Below are 20,159 nucleotides of genomic sequence, written 5' to 3' on the forward strand. Positions count from 1 at the left end.
GTGAGTGAAAAAAAAATTACAATATGCAAGTAATTAAGTGATTTAATTTTTTTTTTAAATTACCTATAATCCGTAAAACTTTAAATAATTAATAGAGCGTCCGTAATAATTATATCCGTAGATTTGTTAATCGATATGCTTGGAGTTCTGGCTAGCTACAGCATCACAGTAAAAGAATTAAAGCTTCTGTTCGGTGCGATGAAGGCGGTCAAAGGAAAATGGGTAAGAAATTTTTTTATTTTTATTTTTTTTTCATCCCTTCAATTTTACATTCCAGTACAGTCCTTCTACTATGAGATTACGTAATTCCTTATAGCTTGGGGAAAGTGCGAACGTAACCGTAGTAAATATTCTTTTCAGCCACGACATTCGGCGAAATTGCTTAACGTACTTCGCCAAATGCCACAACGAAACGGACCCGACGTATTCTTCAGTTTTCCAGGCAGAAAAGGATCGGTAAGTCGATTTGATACTTTAACGTAAAAGCTACTTCTGTCTTGTATGAGAATCGAATAAGGTCACCAAATAACAAAGTTCCCGCGACCTTACAAGATGAAAGCACTTTTCTTGGGTCGGGTTGCCTCGTTCTAGCGACACCTACGAACTAGAGGATTACATTGTTGCTACGGTGGCAAACGAAAAGTTTTCACTGGGAACTTTGTACTTGATTTTGTTTGATGTTATAAAAAGTTCGTACGACATTCGCTTAGCCAAACTTCATAGTTGTTTAGCACCGCTCAGAAGCACATAGCAGAAGTTTAATGAGAATCGCATAACCTGTCGTTTACGTAAGGAAAAGTGCGATACGCAAAGATCAAAGTTTAAAATTAAAAACTTTTTTCAAAAATGCACAAAACTTGTTAAACTTTCGAAGGTATAGCTATAGTTTTTTCTTTGGCTATTACCTTCTCTTTTTCATACCTAATTCGTTCTTCGCGTTGATTGTAATTTGAAAATTTACTATAGCAAGAGTCGGGGCTCATATTGTAAATTCAATGGCTAATGCAATTAACGTGTATATTCGTATCTACCAAATTGCTTAAAATTTGGCACAAGATATACGTAGACTATGCGTATCATGTTTCCTTCTGTTTGCGAAGAGTATATCGTAGCTTGAACATTCTCGAAGTCTTACGCACGTACCAGACGTTCGCTTAATGTAGTAGCAGATTCGATATACCTGATTGAAGTGTCTCGTCGGTGATATTGCGAAATTGTTTCACGAAACTTCCCAAAGTTTACTGAACACGACTTATCAATTAGGATCAGATAACCATGTTCAACGCGAGAATGGCTGCGCAGGATTACACGATTGAATCAGAAGCGATTTTTTGGCTCTGTTAATTAAATTGAAATTTACTGAAGCTCAGCGTATTATATCCACTAGAATTTTCAAAAATAAACATGACAACTAACAAGTTGTACAGGTCCTATAAGACTTAGTCTCTATACGTTATAAATGTATTTTTTACATTTTTTTCAGGCAATAGTCTTACCGCCACTGGCCAAATGGCCTTACGAGAGTGGATTCACCTTTACGACGTGGTTTAGGCTGGATCCCATAAATTCTGTCAATATTGAGAGAGAAAAGCCGTACCTTTATTGGTGAGTCTTAACGTTAACAATTAATCTTCGAATAATCCTCTTTTCGATTTTACGACCTTTTATTTCTTTTAACGAGACGGTGGCGCTCTCTCGTGGAACTTGACTGACACTACGAATTTCCTCGAGATCATTTTTTACAAAAATACGGAACAATTTCGCCACAGTGCGGTTTAATCACGTTTCGCTCACATGGAAACGGTTGGATTTTCATGCTGCGGTCTATTTACAGAGGATCCAATGCCGTATTTTCTGTTTGTGAACCGCAACGGTGTGCTTTTTCGAGAGATGACAAAACTCGCGGTTATAAAGGGGATGCTGGAATGCAGTGGAATTTATACGTGTATGGGTTGGAGTGGTTAAAAAAAAATATTTTAAAAAATCCACCTGACGAGATCCATCGGGCCAGTAAAATTCCAATGACTCTCCAGGCCTATTCAAATCGGTGCTATTTGTTCGATAACCGCTGAAACTCTTTAAAGATAACTATTTGCTGAAATACACAGGAACCACAATCCCGAACACGTTTTAACTGTTGCCAATGGAAAAAGTTTGTAAAAACTTTAGACATTGATTTTTATCTTTTTATAGAGAACGATTTTTTTTTTTTAATATTTGTACCATTTACCACTGCCCGTTGCTAGCATTTTTATTTCGATTATTTATTTGCAGCTTCAAGACCAGCAAAGGCGTTGGCTACTCGGCTCACTTCGTAGGCAATTGCTTAGTACTCACTTCGATGAAAGTGAAAGGCAAGGGCTTCCAGCACTGTGTCAAATATGAATTTCAACCACGAAAGGTAACACATGATTTTTTTAATAATACTATTTTGACACCAAAAGATATCTTTCTTAATTTGAACTAATAAAAAAATTTTTTTGTTCCAGTGGTACATGATCGCCGTGGTGTATATATACAATAGGTGGACAAAGAGCGAAATAAAATGTCTGGTTAACGGTCAGCTTGCGTCTAGTACGGAAATGGCGTGGTTCGTTTCCACGAACGATGTGAGTTGGAATTTTAGATTGTATTTTAATCCTTGATTCATTTTGTAAAAATCCTCTTATAGCCATTTGACAAATGCTACATCGGCGCCACACCTGAACTTGACGAGGAACGTGTTTTTTGTGGACAAATGAGCGCGATTTACTTGTTCAGCGAAGCACTGACGACACATCAAATTTGCGCAATGCACAGACTGGGTCCTGGATACAAGGTAAACAGATATACTTGCATCCTATAACTTATGTTTATTATTTTTTTTTTTTTAAAGCGCCAAGCAATTTATACTTTACACTGATAGTAAATTGTCTTGAAGAGAAAAAGATATTTTCAATGTAATCCACATTGAAACATAAAGACACTAAATAAGCATCAAAAGTCCTTTAGTAGTAGATCCATATTTAAAAAAAAAATAGTACATTACAATCGGCCATGTCATTTGTTCATATTACAGAGTCAATTCCGGTTTGACAACGAGTGTTACCTGAATCTACCTGACAATCACAAAAGGGTGAGTGACGAGCAGGAGCACACGAGCATGGTGGACCAAAGTATACAGCCTGTAAGCATTTTTATTTTGTTTTATTATTTCGTATTAATTTCGGTTTAGCCGCCTTACTAGGGTCGCTTTGGCCCATAACTATTTTATCACCACTTTAACGTATCTACCAACTTCGTATAACGACCAAGAACAGAGCATCAAGTGCTTCGTGTAATAAACAAAGATTTACATTGCATCCGTCAACTTTTGGTATGAATAGGAATGTCATCTATGAATTGCGTGCTTAGTATCACAATTTTCTTAGACTTTTCTTGATGGGAGTAATCTGGTGCTTACCTTTGTTTATTTGGCATAACTTTGATATGGCTGACGATTGACTATATTTTCATTAAATTATTTATATTAGTAAACCAATATTTTTATCAGCATGTAGGATATGTATACGTTTTGAATTTGCATTAAGTTTTAATTGGCTGTAGGGTATTCCAAATATTTTTGCTTGTACTGTATTTTTTTATGTATATAATAAACAGTTTTGTATTATTAGTCGAGCAAGATTTATTGACTGACAGATAGCAATCAATAATAATTATGGTAGATTCTCTTACAATTAATGAGATCAAAATGAAAAGACAAGACAAAATGAAAGACAAAGTCTGTAGTTTTTGAAATAGTATATACAACGTATAATTCTTTTGTATTATCACCAATCAGCAATACCTTGTCGTTTAATCTGTCAGATAATAAGTCTTTATTTTACTGCTGTAGCGCATTGATTGTTCGATACTGCTAATGTTCTCAGTAATATTGTACTCACCGTTGTAATGATTCCAACAAAAAAAAAGAAATAACCAATAATAACTGATTAATAATTCAAAAACGCAGGTACTATACGACGGAAAGCTGTCCACTGCAATTGTGTTCATGTACAACCCTGTAGCAACGGATTCTCAACTGTGTCTGCAGAGTGCTCCAAAAGGAAACATCTCATACTTCGTACACACTCCACATGCCCTGATGCTGCAGGTACGTTCCTAAAACAAAAGATTAATAAAATTTTTTACAATTCTTACAATAATCAAAATAATACAAATTTGTATTTTAGGATGTTAAAGCCGTGATAACACACTCGATACACAGCACCCTTAATTCGATCGGTGGTATTCAAGTTCTATTTCCATTATTCTCGCAATTGGATATGCCCTACGATTGCATAGCAGCTAATGACATCAAGCGAGATCCCACATTATGGTAATTACTACGTCACAAGCGTTACCGAACTGGATGATATCGTATAGGAAGCTTCCACTTGCATAACTGATCCCATACTTGGGAGCTAATTGTTCCATCGTCCTCTGTGCTTCCAGTTCGAAGTTATTAGGGTTCATCTGCGACCTCGTCGAGAGTTCACAGACTGTTCAGCAGCACATGGTCCAGAACAGAGGATTTCTCGTGATTAGTTTCATGCTTCAAAGAGCCAGCAGGGATCACCTCACTACTGAAGTTCTTGCCTCCTTTCTTGAGCTGACGAAACACCTGGTCACTTGTCTCAGTGCTAACAGTGATCTTTTGCTGAAACAGGTACAATAAGATGGGGTTAATTTTAATGTGACAAAGACATTTTCTAATATTCAGACCGAATTTTCAAGTTTCGTTTACACAGTATGTATGTTGTCAGATGAGTAGATTTCTTATATGTTCACAATATGACAATTCGTGAGAGGATCTTTGGGATACTACAATTTTATATTTCATTTGGAATTATATACTCGATATTTTTTATTTCATCTCTTGTGGTTAAGAAGATTGAATCGCTAAAGGTACACTCAAGTACTCTTGATGCACTGTTAAAAGAAAAATGAAAATTACATTGATATTTATTCATCTTTTATTAGTTACCTGTAGTATACTGTTATCAGATATTACTTTGTAATGTTATCGTCATAAACATCAATGTTGATTTAAATCATTGAAATAGAAACTCTATTTTTATGATAATTCAGATATTGAAAATTCATTATCATCGTTGCACTACAATAGCATGCTGATTGTCGAACACGAACGAAATGCATTGCAAAATCAAAACTTTGAGTTGTTCTTATGTTAATATGAAGATCGTCCAAAAATATTTACATTGATAACATGAATGATGAGTGTAGAAATGTCTTTCACGTATTGCGCATAAGTATTAGGTAGTTACTATTATTATTTAAGTCTATATTTTTGAATAGTTATTCTAAAGCCTTGAGCATGAGTCCTCCCTGGGCACCTTTAGAATATTCTTAAGTTCACAAATCTTTGGAGTGGATGCAATCTGCCGACTTTCTGGTTTTCTCATTTTTAACTGCCCATGCGACCTCTTGCTTGCGCTCTTGCCAAAGTGCTTCTCTACGTATGAACTTATCGTGTCAACTATTGTAACCATTCGCGCTGATGAATTCGTATGCTCCAGTTAAGAATAATGCCACTCACGACGTGCATCCTTTTATGTACGTGGAAAATGATGTTGCCACATAAGAAAGAAACATTATTTTTGTCAGACGCTCATTATGAATTCACTAGCACGAAACAGTGCGATTTTTCTTTCGTTTGTCCCTCATCACACTCTGTCCGCAAACAAACAAAAAAAGCAGCGGCAGTATTCATTTCGAAATGAAAAATACAAGTAAAAAGAGGGATTAAACCCGGATTCGTATATTCGTATCGTGTAAACAACAGAATATTTTCCAGACAATTTTTACGCTTTGTTAAATCAATTAAATTCCTCTTCTATCCACATTTATTTTTGCAAATCAATTTTTCGTAAACCAAAATACCTCGCCTCTGTGTACCGTGCAATTACACCATATTTTTTTACTCGACTGCATGTTTTTCTGGAAAGAAAATTCTTTTACAAATCCCACTACGCGTTATAGTCTTTTCAGCACTTACAGCACCGACTAATAAAATTAAATAATCGTAATCATTTTCATCTGATAATTAATTTTAATCAAGTTATCTTCATTCCATCTATTTGCTCTACGTAGAAATTGGATATTGTGCGTAAACACTGTCAGATATGGTATGTCGAATTAGCTGGTGGAAATAAAAATATGTCAATTTGATTTGAATCCGTTGAATGGCTTAATGAGATATGAATTTGAAAGAGCTAATGTCTATTTAATATTTGAATTTGTTAAAAAAAATTAAAAAAGGGTATTAACTGTGTTAATTGTATTTTCATTTAATTCATATCGTTAAGCGCCAAGCACATTCGAGTAGGTGGAACGATAAAATAAATAAAGGCAAAAAGAAAGTCGGCTAGATTGACGTGTCCGAAGAACAGGCAGATCCATGGTGATGTAGTTGTTTTACTTTTCATTCCTAACATGGCAGCTGCTGGATCACGTCCTCTTTAATCCAGCTTTATGGATATACACACCGGCGCCAGTTCAAACGCGGCTCTATTCATATTTGGCCACAGAATTTCTCAGTGACACTCAAATATACTCAAATGTCAGAAGAGTGTCTACAGTCTTGCAAACGGTACACACACTCAAATATTACTACTGGGTAGCAAATCCACGATCAAAAAGTGGAATCACACCAAAAGGACTAGGTAAGTTGCTCCAATAGTCAACAGCTGCTCCTTTGCAATTCTTTCAACCGTATAATACAATATCAACTCAGTATCCATGAATGAATTCAATTAATAAAGCCTTGATTATCGAGTGCAACTATATTGAAAGGCTTGAACCATCAAGCCAATTACAATTATTGAAATTATAATTGAAAGTCATGATGAATATTTGGAGTACTTTTATTGAGATGAAAATTTTATTAAATCCTATAAAAAGGTTTTTTATAGCTAATAGGTATTTATACTAATGAAACAATTGTCTACAGATGGACCGCGACCTCAGCAAAAAGATATTTTGACAATACGTTCATACATACTGCTGTTTCTTAAGCAGCTTATTATGATCGGTAATGGCGTCAAGGATGACGAGTTGCAGAGCATCCTTAATTATTTAACAACGATGCACGAAGTAAGTTCGATACACTCTCCTCTTTATGAAATATTTAAATATCGTGGAGAATATTTTTTTTCATAAAGCACGATACTCTTCAGGATGAGAATTTACACGACGTGCTACAAATGCTGATATCGTTGATGTCCGAACATCCGTCGTCGATGGTGCCTGCTTTTGATGCTAAACAAGGCGTAAGGACGATCTTCAAATTGCTGGCAGCTGAAAGTCAATTGATAAGACTTCAAGCTTTGAAGCTTCTTGGCTTCTTCCTTAGTCGCAGCACACACAAGTATGTATTCGTGTTCCTTGTGTCCCGTATGTGCGTCATGCGCATGTTAAATCCTCGGCTTGGTAAAAAAGATACTGAAAGTGCTCAATTTGCAGAAGGAAATACGACGTCATGAGTCCACATAATCTTTACACACTGCTCGCCGAGAGAATACTGCTTAACGAAGAGACCCTGTCCCTACCGACCTACAATGTTTTATACGAGGTATCTCTTAAGTATAATTATAATGTAATTTTATTATTGTAATACTTTGAGTGAAAATCACGAAGCGCGAGAATGTCATTGAAAATTACTGATCATTATGAAAGCTGCTTTGATAATAATTTACTTATAAAAGTATCTTTGTATCAGATAATGACGGAACATATTAGCCAACAAATTCTTTATACAAGACATCCAGAACCAGAATCCCATTACCGTTTGGAGAATCCAAGTGAGTGAAATCATTATTTCAAATTGTGTGATACTTTGCAAGATCAAAGGTGCCTGTTGAAATATACCAAGTTATTCATTAATTTTGGTTTCAGTGATACTCAAGGTAGTCGCCACCCTGATACGACAATCAAAACAGACCGAGCAGCTGTTGGAAGTGAAAAAGCTCTTTCTCTCGGATATGACACTGCTATGCAATAATAATCGTGAAAATAGAAGAACGGTTCTACAAATGTCCGTCTGGCAGGAATGGCTAATAGCGATGGCGTACATCCACCCGAAGAACACGGAGGAACAGAAAATATCAGATATGGTGTACTCGCTCTTTAGAATGTTACTTCATCATGCTATCAAGCATGAATATGGCGGATGGCGTGTATGGGTCGATACTTTGGCCATTGTTCACTCCAAGGTATATAATTGAAAATAGCAAGATCGAAGAAAGGGATTCAATTGGTTTTGTTGCTTTAGGTGTCCTACGAGGAATTCAAGCTTCAATTTGCACAAATGTACGAGCACTACGAACGTCAGAGATCTGACAACATAACCGATCCTGAGGTGAGGCAGCAAAGACCTATAAGTACGATCTCAGGATGGGATCAGCAACATTCCGGAAATAATGGCTACAGCAGACCTTCACCGTGGACAAATCAGCAAACAAATGATGTGCAGCACGTAGAGAGGAATTATAAGGTCAGTGAAGACGAATTGAATTTTATAATAGATATATTTTTAAAAGGATATCAATGAACAAATGTTCTTTTATGGTTGGTCCAGGAGTTTGATGCATCTGAAGGAACCGAAAGACTGGAAGAATCCTGCAGCTGCGACCTCAACTCAATAGATAATACCGAGAGTGATGGCAGCCCTGCAATAATGAAATCCCGTAGCGAAACTCTGGAGACACAACAATCCAGCGAAGCTGTTTCCCTGGACTCAAGATTAAGCGACAAGCCCGAGACTCCAACGACAGCGCGTGAAAATAATACAGACACGCCGACCATACTGGAAGAAGCCAACAGCGAGGCCATGTCACTGCCTACGACGCACGAGACTAGCGAGGTCATTTCTATAGAGAGTTCTAGCGATTTCTATAGTGAGGTTCACAAAATTGAGAGTTCCAGTTCAGACTCTATGGTCCAGGATACCGTGAAGAAAGATGACGAGGAAGAGACTAGCACGCGTGAAGTTCCATTAGATGTTGATTCCTGTTTGACGGAAAAGAGCGACGAGAGCGTCCCGGCGACGCCGCCAATTGACACCGACGAGATTGAAGAAATTGTCAAGAAGGACGAAGAGCAAGTTGAGAATGAAGTGAGCGACCAGTCGGCGCCGACAGACGTCCAGTCGTCTTCTCCAGAAGCTGAAGATCCTGAGAAGATCGAAAACATTGCTGGTAAAGGTGAAGAAAAGTCTGAAAATGATATGAAATCAGAGAATACTCCGACTAATCTTGATGATGACGATGATGGTGCTTTTGATGGCGCTGTCATTGTCGATGCTACTGACACGACTACGACTACCACTGATACCAACGCGACCACTGTGGATACTACTGACAAGACTTCTAATACCGATTCAAACGTAGAAGTGACTAGCTCTAACGAAGCAGAGGAGGAAACGACGGAGAAGAAAGAAAAAGAAGAGGAGACAAATAAAGAGGAAACAAAGGAAGAGAACAAAGAAGAAGCAACTCCATCCGACGATATAATAAGAAATAAATCATCGAATGAGATCGAAAAGCTTCAACTTGACAACGACAAAGATGTAATTGACAGCGACACATCAGAAGCTTATTTGACACCCACGGAGAACCACGAGGGCTCGAGCGAGAGCAAGGAAACCGAAACAGAGAAAGAAGTGGAAGTGGAAAAGATAGCAGAAGAGACAGAAACGAGCGAGAGCAAAGTTGAAATACCGGATGAGAAGATGGCCGACGCTAAGAGCGAAGAAACGGAAGATACCGCAGCGGAGGAATGTGTAAAAAGTGTCAATTGCTCAACTAGCGTAATAGAAGAAAGCTCGGATATCGATGGCTCGAAGATGGTAGAGGTAGAGATAGAGAAGGTCGATGAACTCGAATCGGAGGTGGTGGGTAGCGCGACGTTAAACAGCGGCGAATGTGCTGCGGACTCTTTAGCAGAGGAAAAAAGTGCTGTTATTAATGGTAACGATGAGAAGGTAAATGAAAAACATTCAGGGGAGCCGTCCAATATTTCTACTAGCGTAAGTGATAAATCAGACGTTCCAGTGAGAACGGACAAGGTAGAAATAGAAGATAGTGTTTGTAATAATAGCGATGTTCAAAGTTCTGTAGATAATGTGACGCAAGTGCCAAATCCTAAGCAGCAAATTCCAACAATATCTACGGTCTGTGATGCAACTCAAAGTTTACCCGATGGTGTGCCTCAAATCGTTAGTTCTAATGTGGGTGCAAGAGCCAATCCGATAGTGAATGACTTAGCTCCAGATCACGCGGATTCCCGTCGCAGATCCAGTCTACCGATTGTATCATCGGAAAGCGTCGCAGAAGGCAGTGGTGACGAACCTCCTTCACTGCCGGTTCCCTTACGTAAAACGTCGTCACCCCAGAAACGACCAAGGAGTGCCTCAACCTCCACACAAGTGGATCCCAATCATTTTGGTGAGCCATTGATCTATTTCATTCTTTCATTAATATTTATCTCACCCGTTATCCATCATTTAATTAATATTTCTATCGACAGAGTCAAAAAGAACGAAGCAAGGTAATCCTTCCACGAGACCCATGTTCAGTCCAGGACCTACCAGGCCACCCTTCAGGATACCAGAATTCAAATGGTCTTACATACATCAAAGGCTACTTTCCGATGTTCTATTTTCCTTGGAAACAGACATTCAAGTATGGAGAAGGTACGAAGTATACAAGTATTAAAATATCTCCATAATATCTGATCCAGAAACTTATGCGATCTTGTTCAACAATTTCTTACAGTCATACTACAAAATCCGTACTGGACTTTGTGAACAGCAGTGAGAACGCAATATTCGTAGTGAACACTGTTCACTTGATTTCCCAGTTAGCCGACAATCTCATAATAGCCTGTGGTGGACTTCTACCATTGTTAGCTTCAGCAACTTCGCCAAATGTAAGAAAATCTTCTTAACCTTTCAATTGAAATGATTATCATTGATCCTAATAAAATCATCAATCTATAAAATTGATATTTTCTGTATATAGAGTGAACTAGACGTGATCGAACCTACTCAGGGTATGCCAATCGAAGTGGCAGTTTCTTTCTTACAAAGACTAGTCAACATGGCGGACGTACTTATATTCGCAAGCTCTTTAAACTTTGGCGAGCTTGAGGCTGAGAAGAATATGTCTAGCGGTGGGATTTTACGGCAATGCTTGCGTCTGGTTTGTATTCTTGCTCGATAGTCTGTTTTATGATGCGATACGATACGGTATGACCATTAATATGGCTGCAACGAAGCCAATAAACTGTTAGTGTTCTTTTTTACTCTGATATCACCATTTATTTCATAATTCAGTGCATTCGTGCTAACATTAAAGCCGCAAAAATATACGGAGAACAAAACCGTCAGTCATGTTTCTTTATGGTATGGGTTCTCTTTTTCTTCTTTTCTTTTTAAAACATAAAATAGAAATGAGCCATAAATGACATCGCTCGGATAGATAGAGATATGAGTCAGCTCTTATTTGAGGACGTACATAGAATACATTTATTTAGTGCTTACTTTAATAGATTATTCTTTTAGAGCGAATTTAACTTCGCATTTCAAATCGCAAAAGTATCTTAGTTTTATTTCATAAGATCTGATTTTAATGTCAGGTTTAAAGCACTATTCGAAATGAGTTTAGAATTACTGGATGCATGTGAAACTTGCATTATATGAATCTTATTCAATTTTCCCTTGAAAATATAGTAAGAAGTTTAATTAAACAAATAGAGTATATTTCAGGAGAAGAATGAACTTGATACTAAGTTTTGATTACCATCGTCGAGGTTTAAAATCTATTTAATTGAGAGATTCACGTCAGCTTCGCATATAGTCATGTCATTTCAAAATTTCTAAACGAAATTTCGACTTTTTTTTACCTGACACTTTTTTTATATATTAAATTGCGATATGCATAAGTAAATCTGCAGATGATCGTTCAATCAATTTTTCACAGATAGACTAGGTCTAGAATAGATCTATGATAAAAGTGTAATCGATGAAGCAGTGGATCAGTATGATATTGATAATAATTATTTTATATTCCTATTTATCATATTTTCTTTCATAGTAAGTAAAGAAATAAGTATATGCTAGTCGATCCAATTATTTTCTATATATAAATCCACTGCGGCATTAACCTTTTGTTATAAATCAAGTAAAAAGTCTATTTTGTTATTATAACTACCCAATATAACGCTTGTTTAGGTCTGTACATGTGCCGTTAGAAACTGCTTAGAGTGTAAAGAACGGGGCAGACCCTACAGCATGTTAGGTCGACAGATTGGTTCTAGTAATAAATCACAGCATATACAATCTCTGATACGTGGAGCACAAACGTCACCCAAGGTATGTAAATTTTAATATATGAAATTGATATTTGAAAATAGAGTGAATTATTCGAATTCAATTATAGAAATTATTTTTCTTAACTTCTAATTTTGACCATTGCATCTAATCCTTATATAAATTTGTATTGCAATGAATGTATTTCAAAAATAGATAGTGTATCATATGCATTGTAAATTAAAATATGTTTCATCCACAGAATATCGTGGACAATCTGGCAAATCAATTAAGTCCAGTTAAGGATCCTGAAAAGTTGCTGCAGGACATGGATGTTAACCGACTTAGAGCTGTTATATACAGAGATGTTGTAAGTATGATTTGTCTGAGAATGCCTGAATGAAAATTTAATGCAAGATTTTATAAATTCCTGATTTTTCTCTTTCAGGAAGAAACCAAGCAGGCCCAGTTTCTGTCCCTGGCTATAGTTTACTTCATCTCTGTACTAATGGTCTCAAAATATCGGGATATCCTAGAGCCACCTATTTCGCAGCGGCCACCAAGTCCTGTTCAAGCAGTTCAAACCAATGGATCACACATAAGATCTGGGAGCCCATCAGGTAAATTTTTTAGAAAGAATATTAATAAAACTCTGACTAAGGCAAGAATTTCCAAAGACTTGCAAATCATTATCACAGTCTGTGCGTGGTATCAGTTCTACATTCAAGGGACTCTGTTATATGTTGAAACTATTAAAAGAAGACCCTTGGAAATAAAATTCTTCTTGAGGCTCAATTATTGAATTATCATGAATAATCTCAAAAGAGTCAATGAAAACCTCGTGAATTTTCTTCGTGATATTCATTTATGACGCAAACGGAATCTAAAAAACTTAAACGTACAATTGACTGCTGATCCTGAAAATATTAAGACAATTATTTATTAAGCTATTAATTATTTTTATATACATTTATGAAGTATATGCAAAATAATAATTATGGCAAGTTACTCATTTTATTCCCACTTTTTTTTTACATCCTCCATCTTATCATGAGGATTGAAAAGAGGGAAAAATATTTTGAATGTACAAGGCGACGTTGTTACATCATATTTCGTTTCAAATTTTTTTTTAAGTTTATCACATATGTATACGCATTGCGATATCTGAACTCAAAGTTTAACAATGGCAATGCTGATAATTCGATTATTTACTCCAACACAATTATTCAATTTGTATATTTTCTCAAAACTCTTACGTGTCAGATAAGTGTATCCCCTACTCGTATCCTTTCCATCGAAACACAATGTTCTGAATGGTCGGGCTTGTTTGTTTCGACTTCTTAATTAACAATAAGATACAATTAAAGCATGATTACCATTACTCTGAACGCATGATGCTTACAATGTTTCACCAATGCAAGCACTGCAGAAAAAAAATAAGCGTTAGTCGATATTTGTAAGTACGGTCTATATTACAATTAATAAACATTAGATCTACGAACAATTTTATTTTGATAATAATTAAATACAATTGATCAAAAGATACAAATACCTATAGCCCATACATTTTAAAAATTTTTATATACAGATTCTGGATATATACATACAGATATAATTGTTAACTCAATTAATTCACAGTGAAACTAATATACAGATCTGATATCAACTATGATGTCTATGATTATGAATACAGAATTTTAAAGCAAAGAATTACACCGTACTTACTTATATTAATTTTTTCCATACAATGCAAATTAAATTCAAACAGCAATTGACTGTAGCGTGCGTGATGATTCTAGATGACAGTAGACGCTGTAAAACATTATTGCACCAGTAATGGTAAAAATGCCACCAAGAAACAGCACCTGACTTCATTTGGTAGTGTAAGCATGCGTGGTTGCACTGGTGTAGAGATGAACTTTTTATCTGTATCTGACAGTGAGAGTTTTGATGTTTGTCGAATGTGTTTTTTGCACTTTTTATTTTTATATTATAGAAAAACTTTGTCATTACATCATTGCGGCATCATATATGGAAAAAAAAAATGTTATTCGAATACGTCCAGGTGAACTCCTGTATTTTCAACTAGACACTTTAATGACGTAGTCAGCACGATTAGCACACTGACATATGTAAATTTCTTTAAAATTAAAACATGATGACTATTTTAGTCATTGTACATCAAAATCAATTTCTATAAATTACCAATGCATACCATGAATTTACATATGTAAAGATACAATCAAAATGAGTTACTAGCTATTTTGAATAAATTTTAAGCTTCAATGAAGTACAAGAAGAATTGACGTTCAAACAAATTTTGACATTTTAGGAAATTACAATTCACTGGCTTATTATGTTTACCCCATTCATTGCTCTCATCACCTCATCGTCTACGTATTCTGAGTTAACATTATTTGATATATTCTCTGTCGTTCCACTTGATTCCATCAAACACTTTATTTCCACACATCAATAGTGTCTAGAAAACAAGAAATGTTTAACCAATGCCAACAGACATTAATAAGAGATACGTAAAACAAAAACAAAAAAGTCCATACTGTACTTCACCTGATAAATCTTGGCCACTGTGCATAACAAAAATTATGAATTAAACGTTTTCTATTTCACACTAAAAAAAAATATTCAGCACTTCAAATACTTTTGAAATCAAGAAGCGCCAAGAGCCACAAAAAATGTCGAAAAATGTTTTCCCTCTTTAGGACAAATGTCATATACTCTTGTATCACTGATTATACCAGTGATCTAAGAGCATATCTAAGATCAATGTGTTAGAGCATTAAAGATAGCGAGGACCAAGATGAAGTCTAGGACAGTCGTGATTGGCATAATGTCAGAAGTATAGAGGTTAACGAGGTCGCGATAGGCGGGTGGCTAATGTGTGTTAAATATGTGGTAAATGTGGAAAAAAATGTGGTTCCTTAGGAGATGGGAGTGGTGGTGGAGGAGGGCGGCCTCTGTTCCCACAGTGGTCTCACCACGTGTACCCTCAGTTCCTCCCGGGGTCTCACCCTAACGCCAATGCCAATGCCAATGCCAATGCCAACTACCACATCAGCCAGCACCACCACCAGCACCCGCTACCGGCTGCCAGGCACTCTAATCGCCAGCCTCCCTCCAGCTATTATCTCCCGAATCACCACAGCAACCATTATAACCATCACTCGAATAATTATAACTACCATCGTCACCATCATTATCATCATCACAATAACAACAACCATCATCATACGCTTCAAAAGCATATCGATCAGCCCCGAAATCTCTATCATAGAAATTCTGGTGTCGGTCTGCAAGGTAATTGCTCGAACAGATTCCACAAGGAGAATGCTCGTACGAATTACATTTATTGCTAATTGTGATTGTGGAATGACCGTAATTAATTTTATTTGCTCCCCACTTGATTCATTCAAATTAGTTGCCGTAGCACGTCTTATTCGCATGTTTCTTGTGTGTGCGCGCGACTCTTCTTTTGGAGGGATTGCGTGATCTCATGTGATCTCGATTGAAAAAGTACATATTTGTTTTTTACAAAAATGTTTAAAAAATTACTTATTTATTATCTGATCTTTATGTACTTTTGTTATTAACGCTTTTGAAATAATGTTGTTGTTCGTGGTCAGGAAATGTTTAAGGGCTTATGTATATGACGTTTGCGTATTCTAGTAGGGAAATAGTGTACAATTTTTATTATTATTGATCGTAAAATGAAAAACTATTTTTTTTAAATCATTATTTTTTAAGAATGTCAAGAGGTATCATAATGTCAAATAGCAATTTCTTTGCTTACAAAGAATCGGGTCTGGATTAGTTTGTAATCCGTTTTTTAGCGATTTTAAAAAACGCATGCCACTTTTGGATAAATAAATTGGAGAATTAGTTCAGATAAAATAACAAAGTTGTAGAAATGTTGAACATCACATAACTCAGTATCATTCAGATAGACAAATTATCAACTTTTAATTACGAATAAATCAATTTAGTGACATTTATTTTTTTTATCACTCATTTTTGTGCATGATATCACTACGGTTGCAGGAACGCAAAACAATTTCACTAACTTTGTATAATAACAAATAAATGCGTTATTCAAATTTTGTGAACAATAATCTCAAGCTTACTGAGTTTCCTTAATTAATAATTAACTTATTCCACTTATCTTGAAAAATGACACATGGAAAATAGGATATATCCCACATGAAGCGTTACGTCAAAAAATATTCGCGAAAATATTATTGCAAATCAATGTGATTTTTTTACGAATACTGTTTGCTTTTCAAAAAATTATTTCGCTAATTTTTTTACACGAAGCACATGCATGAGTCTGATATATGTCCCCTTCCGCACAAAAATGAAACACGCCTATAGTATATCAATGTACGAGTATGTACAAACTATACAATCACAAGAATAATTAATTCCAGTAAGAACTATTAAACATCATTGTATAGTAGAAAAATTAACTATATTCTCAACTAATAGTCATTATTAGTAATTTAAAAAATTAAACAATTTACATCTAATACTTGTTTTAATTTAGTCACTTGTCTGTACTATATTCACAATGTTTCAAGTATATCCTAAATTATTTTTTATTAAGTCTGTCAAACGTTGCTCATTTTTTCAAATTCGTACTGTTCAATCTATAGTTATAAACACGAAGCACGGATTCTGAAACTAGTAACTCCTTATTTACAATGTATCTTCTAAAATTTCAATGAGCTACAAGAAAAGTTGCAAAGAGCGTTTATTTAATAGAATATAAAGGAACATGACGCTTTGCGCAACGTGAACGTTTTGCTTCGAATCCTTTAGCTTGAATATGAAACGTGGATCGCATGAACATTCTGGTAAAAATCGGCATTCCGGTAACGGATCGTCGAAACAGTCAAACAATTTCATAAAGTTTTTAATTTATTTTTTCAGGGAGTGGGGGTATCATGAATCAGCCTGGTTCACAGGACGATGGGGAATACGAAGTTATAATTGTCGACGAGAATAATTCTTCTATTTTGGCCGATCATGATGTCACATCATCCGGTCCCCCTTCGACGAAGGTAGGTTCATCCCGATCGATCAGGTTCAATTAAAATTTATCTTACTAAATACTTTTGTTGTTCTGCTATGAAATTTATATAATCGCATCGATCTGAGTTTTTGCAAAATTTGACAGAAGGGGAAGAAAAAATCTCAAGTAAAGATTTTGTGGTTTATTATAAATTTAGTATGTTTATTAAAACGTTCTTTAGTGAATTTATTTAGGGTTAAACGTATTTCTCGAAAGAAATTTATATTTGCCAACGTGTGTTATGAATCTGACATTTACGGAATTTAGTTACAAAATATTTACTTGAGATCGCATGTTGTTTTTGGTTTTCCTTTTTTATTCGGCAAGTTTTACGTATGGTTGCGTCATTTATCTTTAGGTAGACAGTTTATAGTTTCACATATTTTATCTTTTGCTAATACGACTTTTGATAACAGCTGCGTAAATCTTTGACCATTTGGCTGAATCACATTGAGAATTGTATCTTTAATAGACTTCTTTTTTACCTCCATTCAGGCATTTTTCGCGTTTTTTTATTTCAAATTTTATACTAAAAATGATTAACGTTCGGAAAATATCACAGAAGCAATATGTATATTCAAATAACAATGAAAAAAAAGAAAAATCAATTCATATAAATTTACATAAGCAATTGACATGTTGGCAACGACTAGAAAATTTTATTATTGTCTTGGAATATATAATTATATGATATACTACCGTGAACAGCTGCATATAGTAATAATGTAAACAAAACAGGCAACAAACAATCTTGTAATTGCTTATCACCCTATATCCGAACTTTATAATTAATTAACTAATTAATTATTAATGTCACGTCAGAATCATATAAATATATTACAGACATGAGTGCACGCGAAATTTGAATGTGTCATATCTTAATTTCTGGTACGCGTATGTGAAAAAAGTATGCATTACAGTAGCAACATATAATTGTACCGCATGTTTTGTCTTATTAACAGCACTTTTATTCTCCGCATCAACTTTCAAACTTAAAAATATGCATACCTTCAGCATCGCGTCCACTATACTGTTCATATATCTATTCATCAAAAATAAACAGCAATTCCTTATCAATAATTATTTTCAGTTCAAAGTACTCACCTGATACGTAACGATCAATCAAATCATTTCTATCGCCAAAATCCAATCAGCATATAACGTCTACATGATGTTTCCACTCTAGTAAAACTTTTAACTGCCAACACTTTCTTACTTATTTTGTATAAATTCGAATGTAGCCATATGACTATGAGCATGCCAGATTCTATTCTCTGTCTCACCGTTAACTTACTTTGCTTGCATTGCTATGCGTACTAACTACGGGTTCTGAAGGGAGGTCATAGTGGTGCACCTCGACCACGGACCATTGTCGAGGGTTACACCTCATCAGAACCTGCGCTTGGCTCGTCTACGAGGCCTGAACCACTGCCACGAAATCAACAGGTAAACCTTGATGAGACTGCAGTCACAAGAATCAATCGTTCAGATAAAATTTCACTGAAAATTCATTCACTTTTGACACGATGGAAACCGACGCTCAGCTGAAAGAACTAGTACAACGTGGTACCGTTTCACGCCGCTAGAGGGCACCACCTCCTCTATTCACTCGCCAAAATAAACTGATTAATTCCACTAACATTTGAAAAGTAATACTTCTCGCGCCTAAGTCATGAACTCCTAGTATGCAAATTGTGAAAGAGTAAAATTTTGTGTTATGAAATATTTATTATATATATATATTAAATTTCAAAGTTACGAAGTGTTTAGAGCGATTTTCTTTGACTAAATTCGCGTGAATGTCAAGAACTCGTTTCGAGGTTATTTTTAAAAGGTTGCTTATTAGTCGTGTACTATTAATTGCATGTTACTAGTTACGATTATTTATTCTATAGCATACGAGATATTATCATCGAGTATTATACAGCAATATGAGTTTTGATGTAGAAGTTGTGTGTAAGACAGAATATAAATTACCAATTACTAGCAATTAATATATTTTACATCGTAGAATGGTAGTAATAGTTGAACTTACAAGTGAACCTGTAATATTTATATTATCTGTGACTTGTGACGTGTCTTGTTCAAATGTATTTATTAACATATTCATAGGTAAAAAAATTCCGTGTAAACACAACGTATGAAGTGGTATACAATTACATACAAAAAAATATTTCCACAATTTTTCTTTCTAAATTTATATTTTCTCGGTGAAACTGATGTATGCCTACGATTGCACTTAAGAATTATCTATTTTTAAAATTAGAACTGGCCAATTCAATTTTAACGAGTTTTCCACTTGTCGGTGTAAAATGCTGAAAACTCGTAAAAACGAAACCAAGAGAAAACAATAGAAATCAAGTTCTTTTTCAATTTACCTATGAAAAGTTCCTTTTTCCTATTTTCTGCAGAGTAATGACTCCAGCGAGGAAACAGTGCATCAGAGCAATATCACTGCTGACCCCAGTCCATCCGAGGTCACCACAGACAACGAGAACAAACTTAACTCGTCCGAGGAAGCTTGGACTGACGTGAATCTAAACGAAGATGGCGACGCCGTTCCTGTAACGAATCCTCGAGAGGATCCTCGAAATATTCACAATATCGCTCATACACATGGTAAAAATAATAAATCTTAAAAAAATGAATATTTGACATATCGTAGTTGGGCACAACAAAAAAAAGCAACAAGTGACAAAATTGAACACACATAATTATTTT

The 20,159-nt window shown here is 35.4% G+C and overlaps 1 protein-coding gene and 1 long non-coding RNA gene across 8 annotated transcripts in view; one reads left to right on the plus strand and one right to left on the minus strand.

Moving 5' to 3' along the window:
* Positions 1–20,159, plus strand: part of LOC107272189 (neurobeachin) — a 191,061-nt gene that overhangs the window by 111,096 nt on the left and 59,806 nt on the right. The window contains exons 4-31 of one of the 6 annotated variants that reach the window (XM_025089490.1): positions 122–222; positions 361–456; positions 1,484–1,605; positions 2,275–2,401; positions 2,490–2,609; positions 2,672–2,818; positions 3,059–3,166; positions 3,992–4,132; positions 4,212–4,357; positions 4,474–4,687; positions 6,452–6,704; positions 6,992–7,134; positions 7,203–7,408; positions 7,504–7,612; positions 7,760–7,841; positions 7,936–8,252; positions 8,312–8,533; positions 8,618–10,484; positions 10,567–10,732; positions 10,815–10,968; positions 11,061–11,240; positions 12,272–12,412; positions 12,612–12,719; positions 12,798–12,969; positions 15,296–15,667; positions 17,297–17,427; positions 18,774–18,884; positions 19,850–20,057. In XM_025089490.1, the coding sequence (XP_024945258.1) occupies positions 122–222; positions 361–456; positions 1,484–1,605; positions 2,275–2,401; positions 2,490–2,609; positions 2,672–2,818; positions 3,059–3,166; positions 3,992–4,132; positions 4,212–4,357; positions 4,474–4,687; positions 6,452–6,704; positions 6,992–7,134; positions 7,203–7,408; positions 7,504–7,612; positions 7,760–7,841; positions 7,936–8,252; positions 8,312–8,533; positions 8,618–10,484; positions 10,567–10,732; positions 10,815–10,968; positions 11,061–11,240; positions 12,272–12,412; positions 12,612–12,719; positions 12,798–12,969; positions 15,296–15,667; positions 17,297–17,427; positions 18,774–18,884; positions 19,850–20,057 (6,264 nt within the window). The remainder of the gene's footprint in view (positions 1–121; positions 223–360; positions 457–1,483; positions 1,606–2,274; positions 2,402–2,489; positions 2,610–2,671; positions 2,819–3,058; positions 3,167–3,991; positions 4,133–4,211; positions 4,358–4,473; positions 4,688–6,451; positions 6,705–6,991; positions 7,135–7,202; positions 7,409–7,503; positions 7,613–7,759; positions 7,842–7,935; positions 8,253–8,311; positions 8,534–8,617; positions 10,485–10,566; positions 10,733–10,814; positions 10,969–11,060; positions 11,241–12,271; positions 12,413–12,611; positions 12,720–12,797; positions 12,970–15,295; positions 15,668–17,296; positions 17,428–18,773; positions 18,885–19,849; positions 20,058–20,159) is intronic. The other 5 variants (XM_015749086.2, XM_015749088.2, XM_015749090.2 and 2 more) reach the window with 5 other exon arrangements.
* LOC112495018 lies at positions 3,172–18,723 on the minus strand. Of its 2 annotated transcripts, XR_003061135.1 has the most exons (3): positions 18,543–18,723; positions 4,436–4,678; positions 4,046–4,140 (listed from the first exon to the last, which is right to left on the minus strand). It is a non-coding gene; the product is annotated as an uncharacterized LOC112495018 (long non-coding RNA). The 2 variants fall into 2 exon arrangements; XR_003061136.1 differs by lacking the exon at positions 18,543–18,723 and having other exon boundaries at positions 3,172–4,140; positions 4,383–4,501.

This window comes from Cephus cinctus, unplaced genomic scaffold (assembly GCF_000341935.2).
Source record: "Cephus cinctus unplaced genomic scaffold, Ccin1 Ccin1_scaffold1124, whole genome shotgun sequence".
Classification (NCBI taxonomy): Eukaryota; Metazoa; Arthropoda; class Insecta; order Hymenoptera; family Cephidae; genus Cephus; species Cephus cinctus.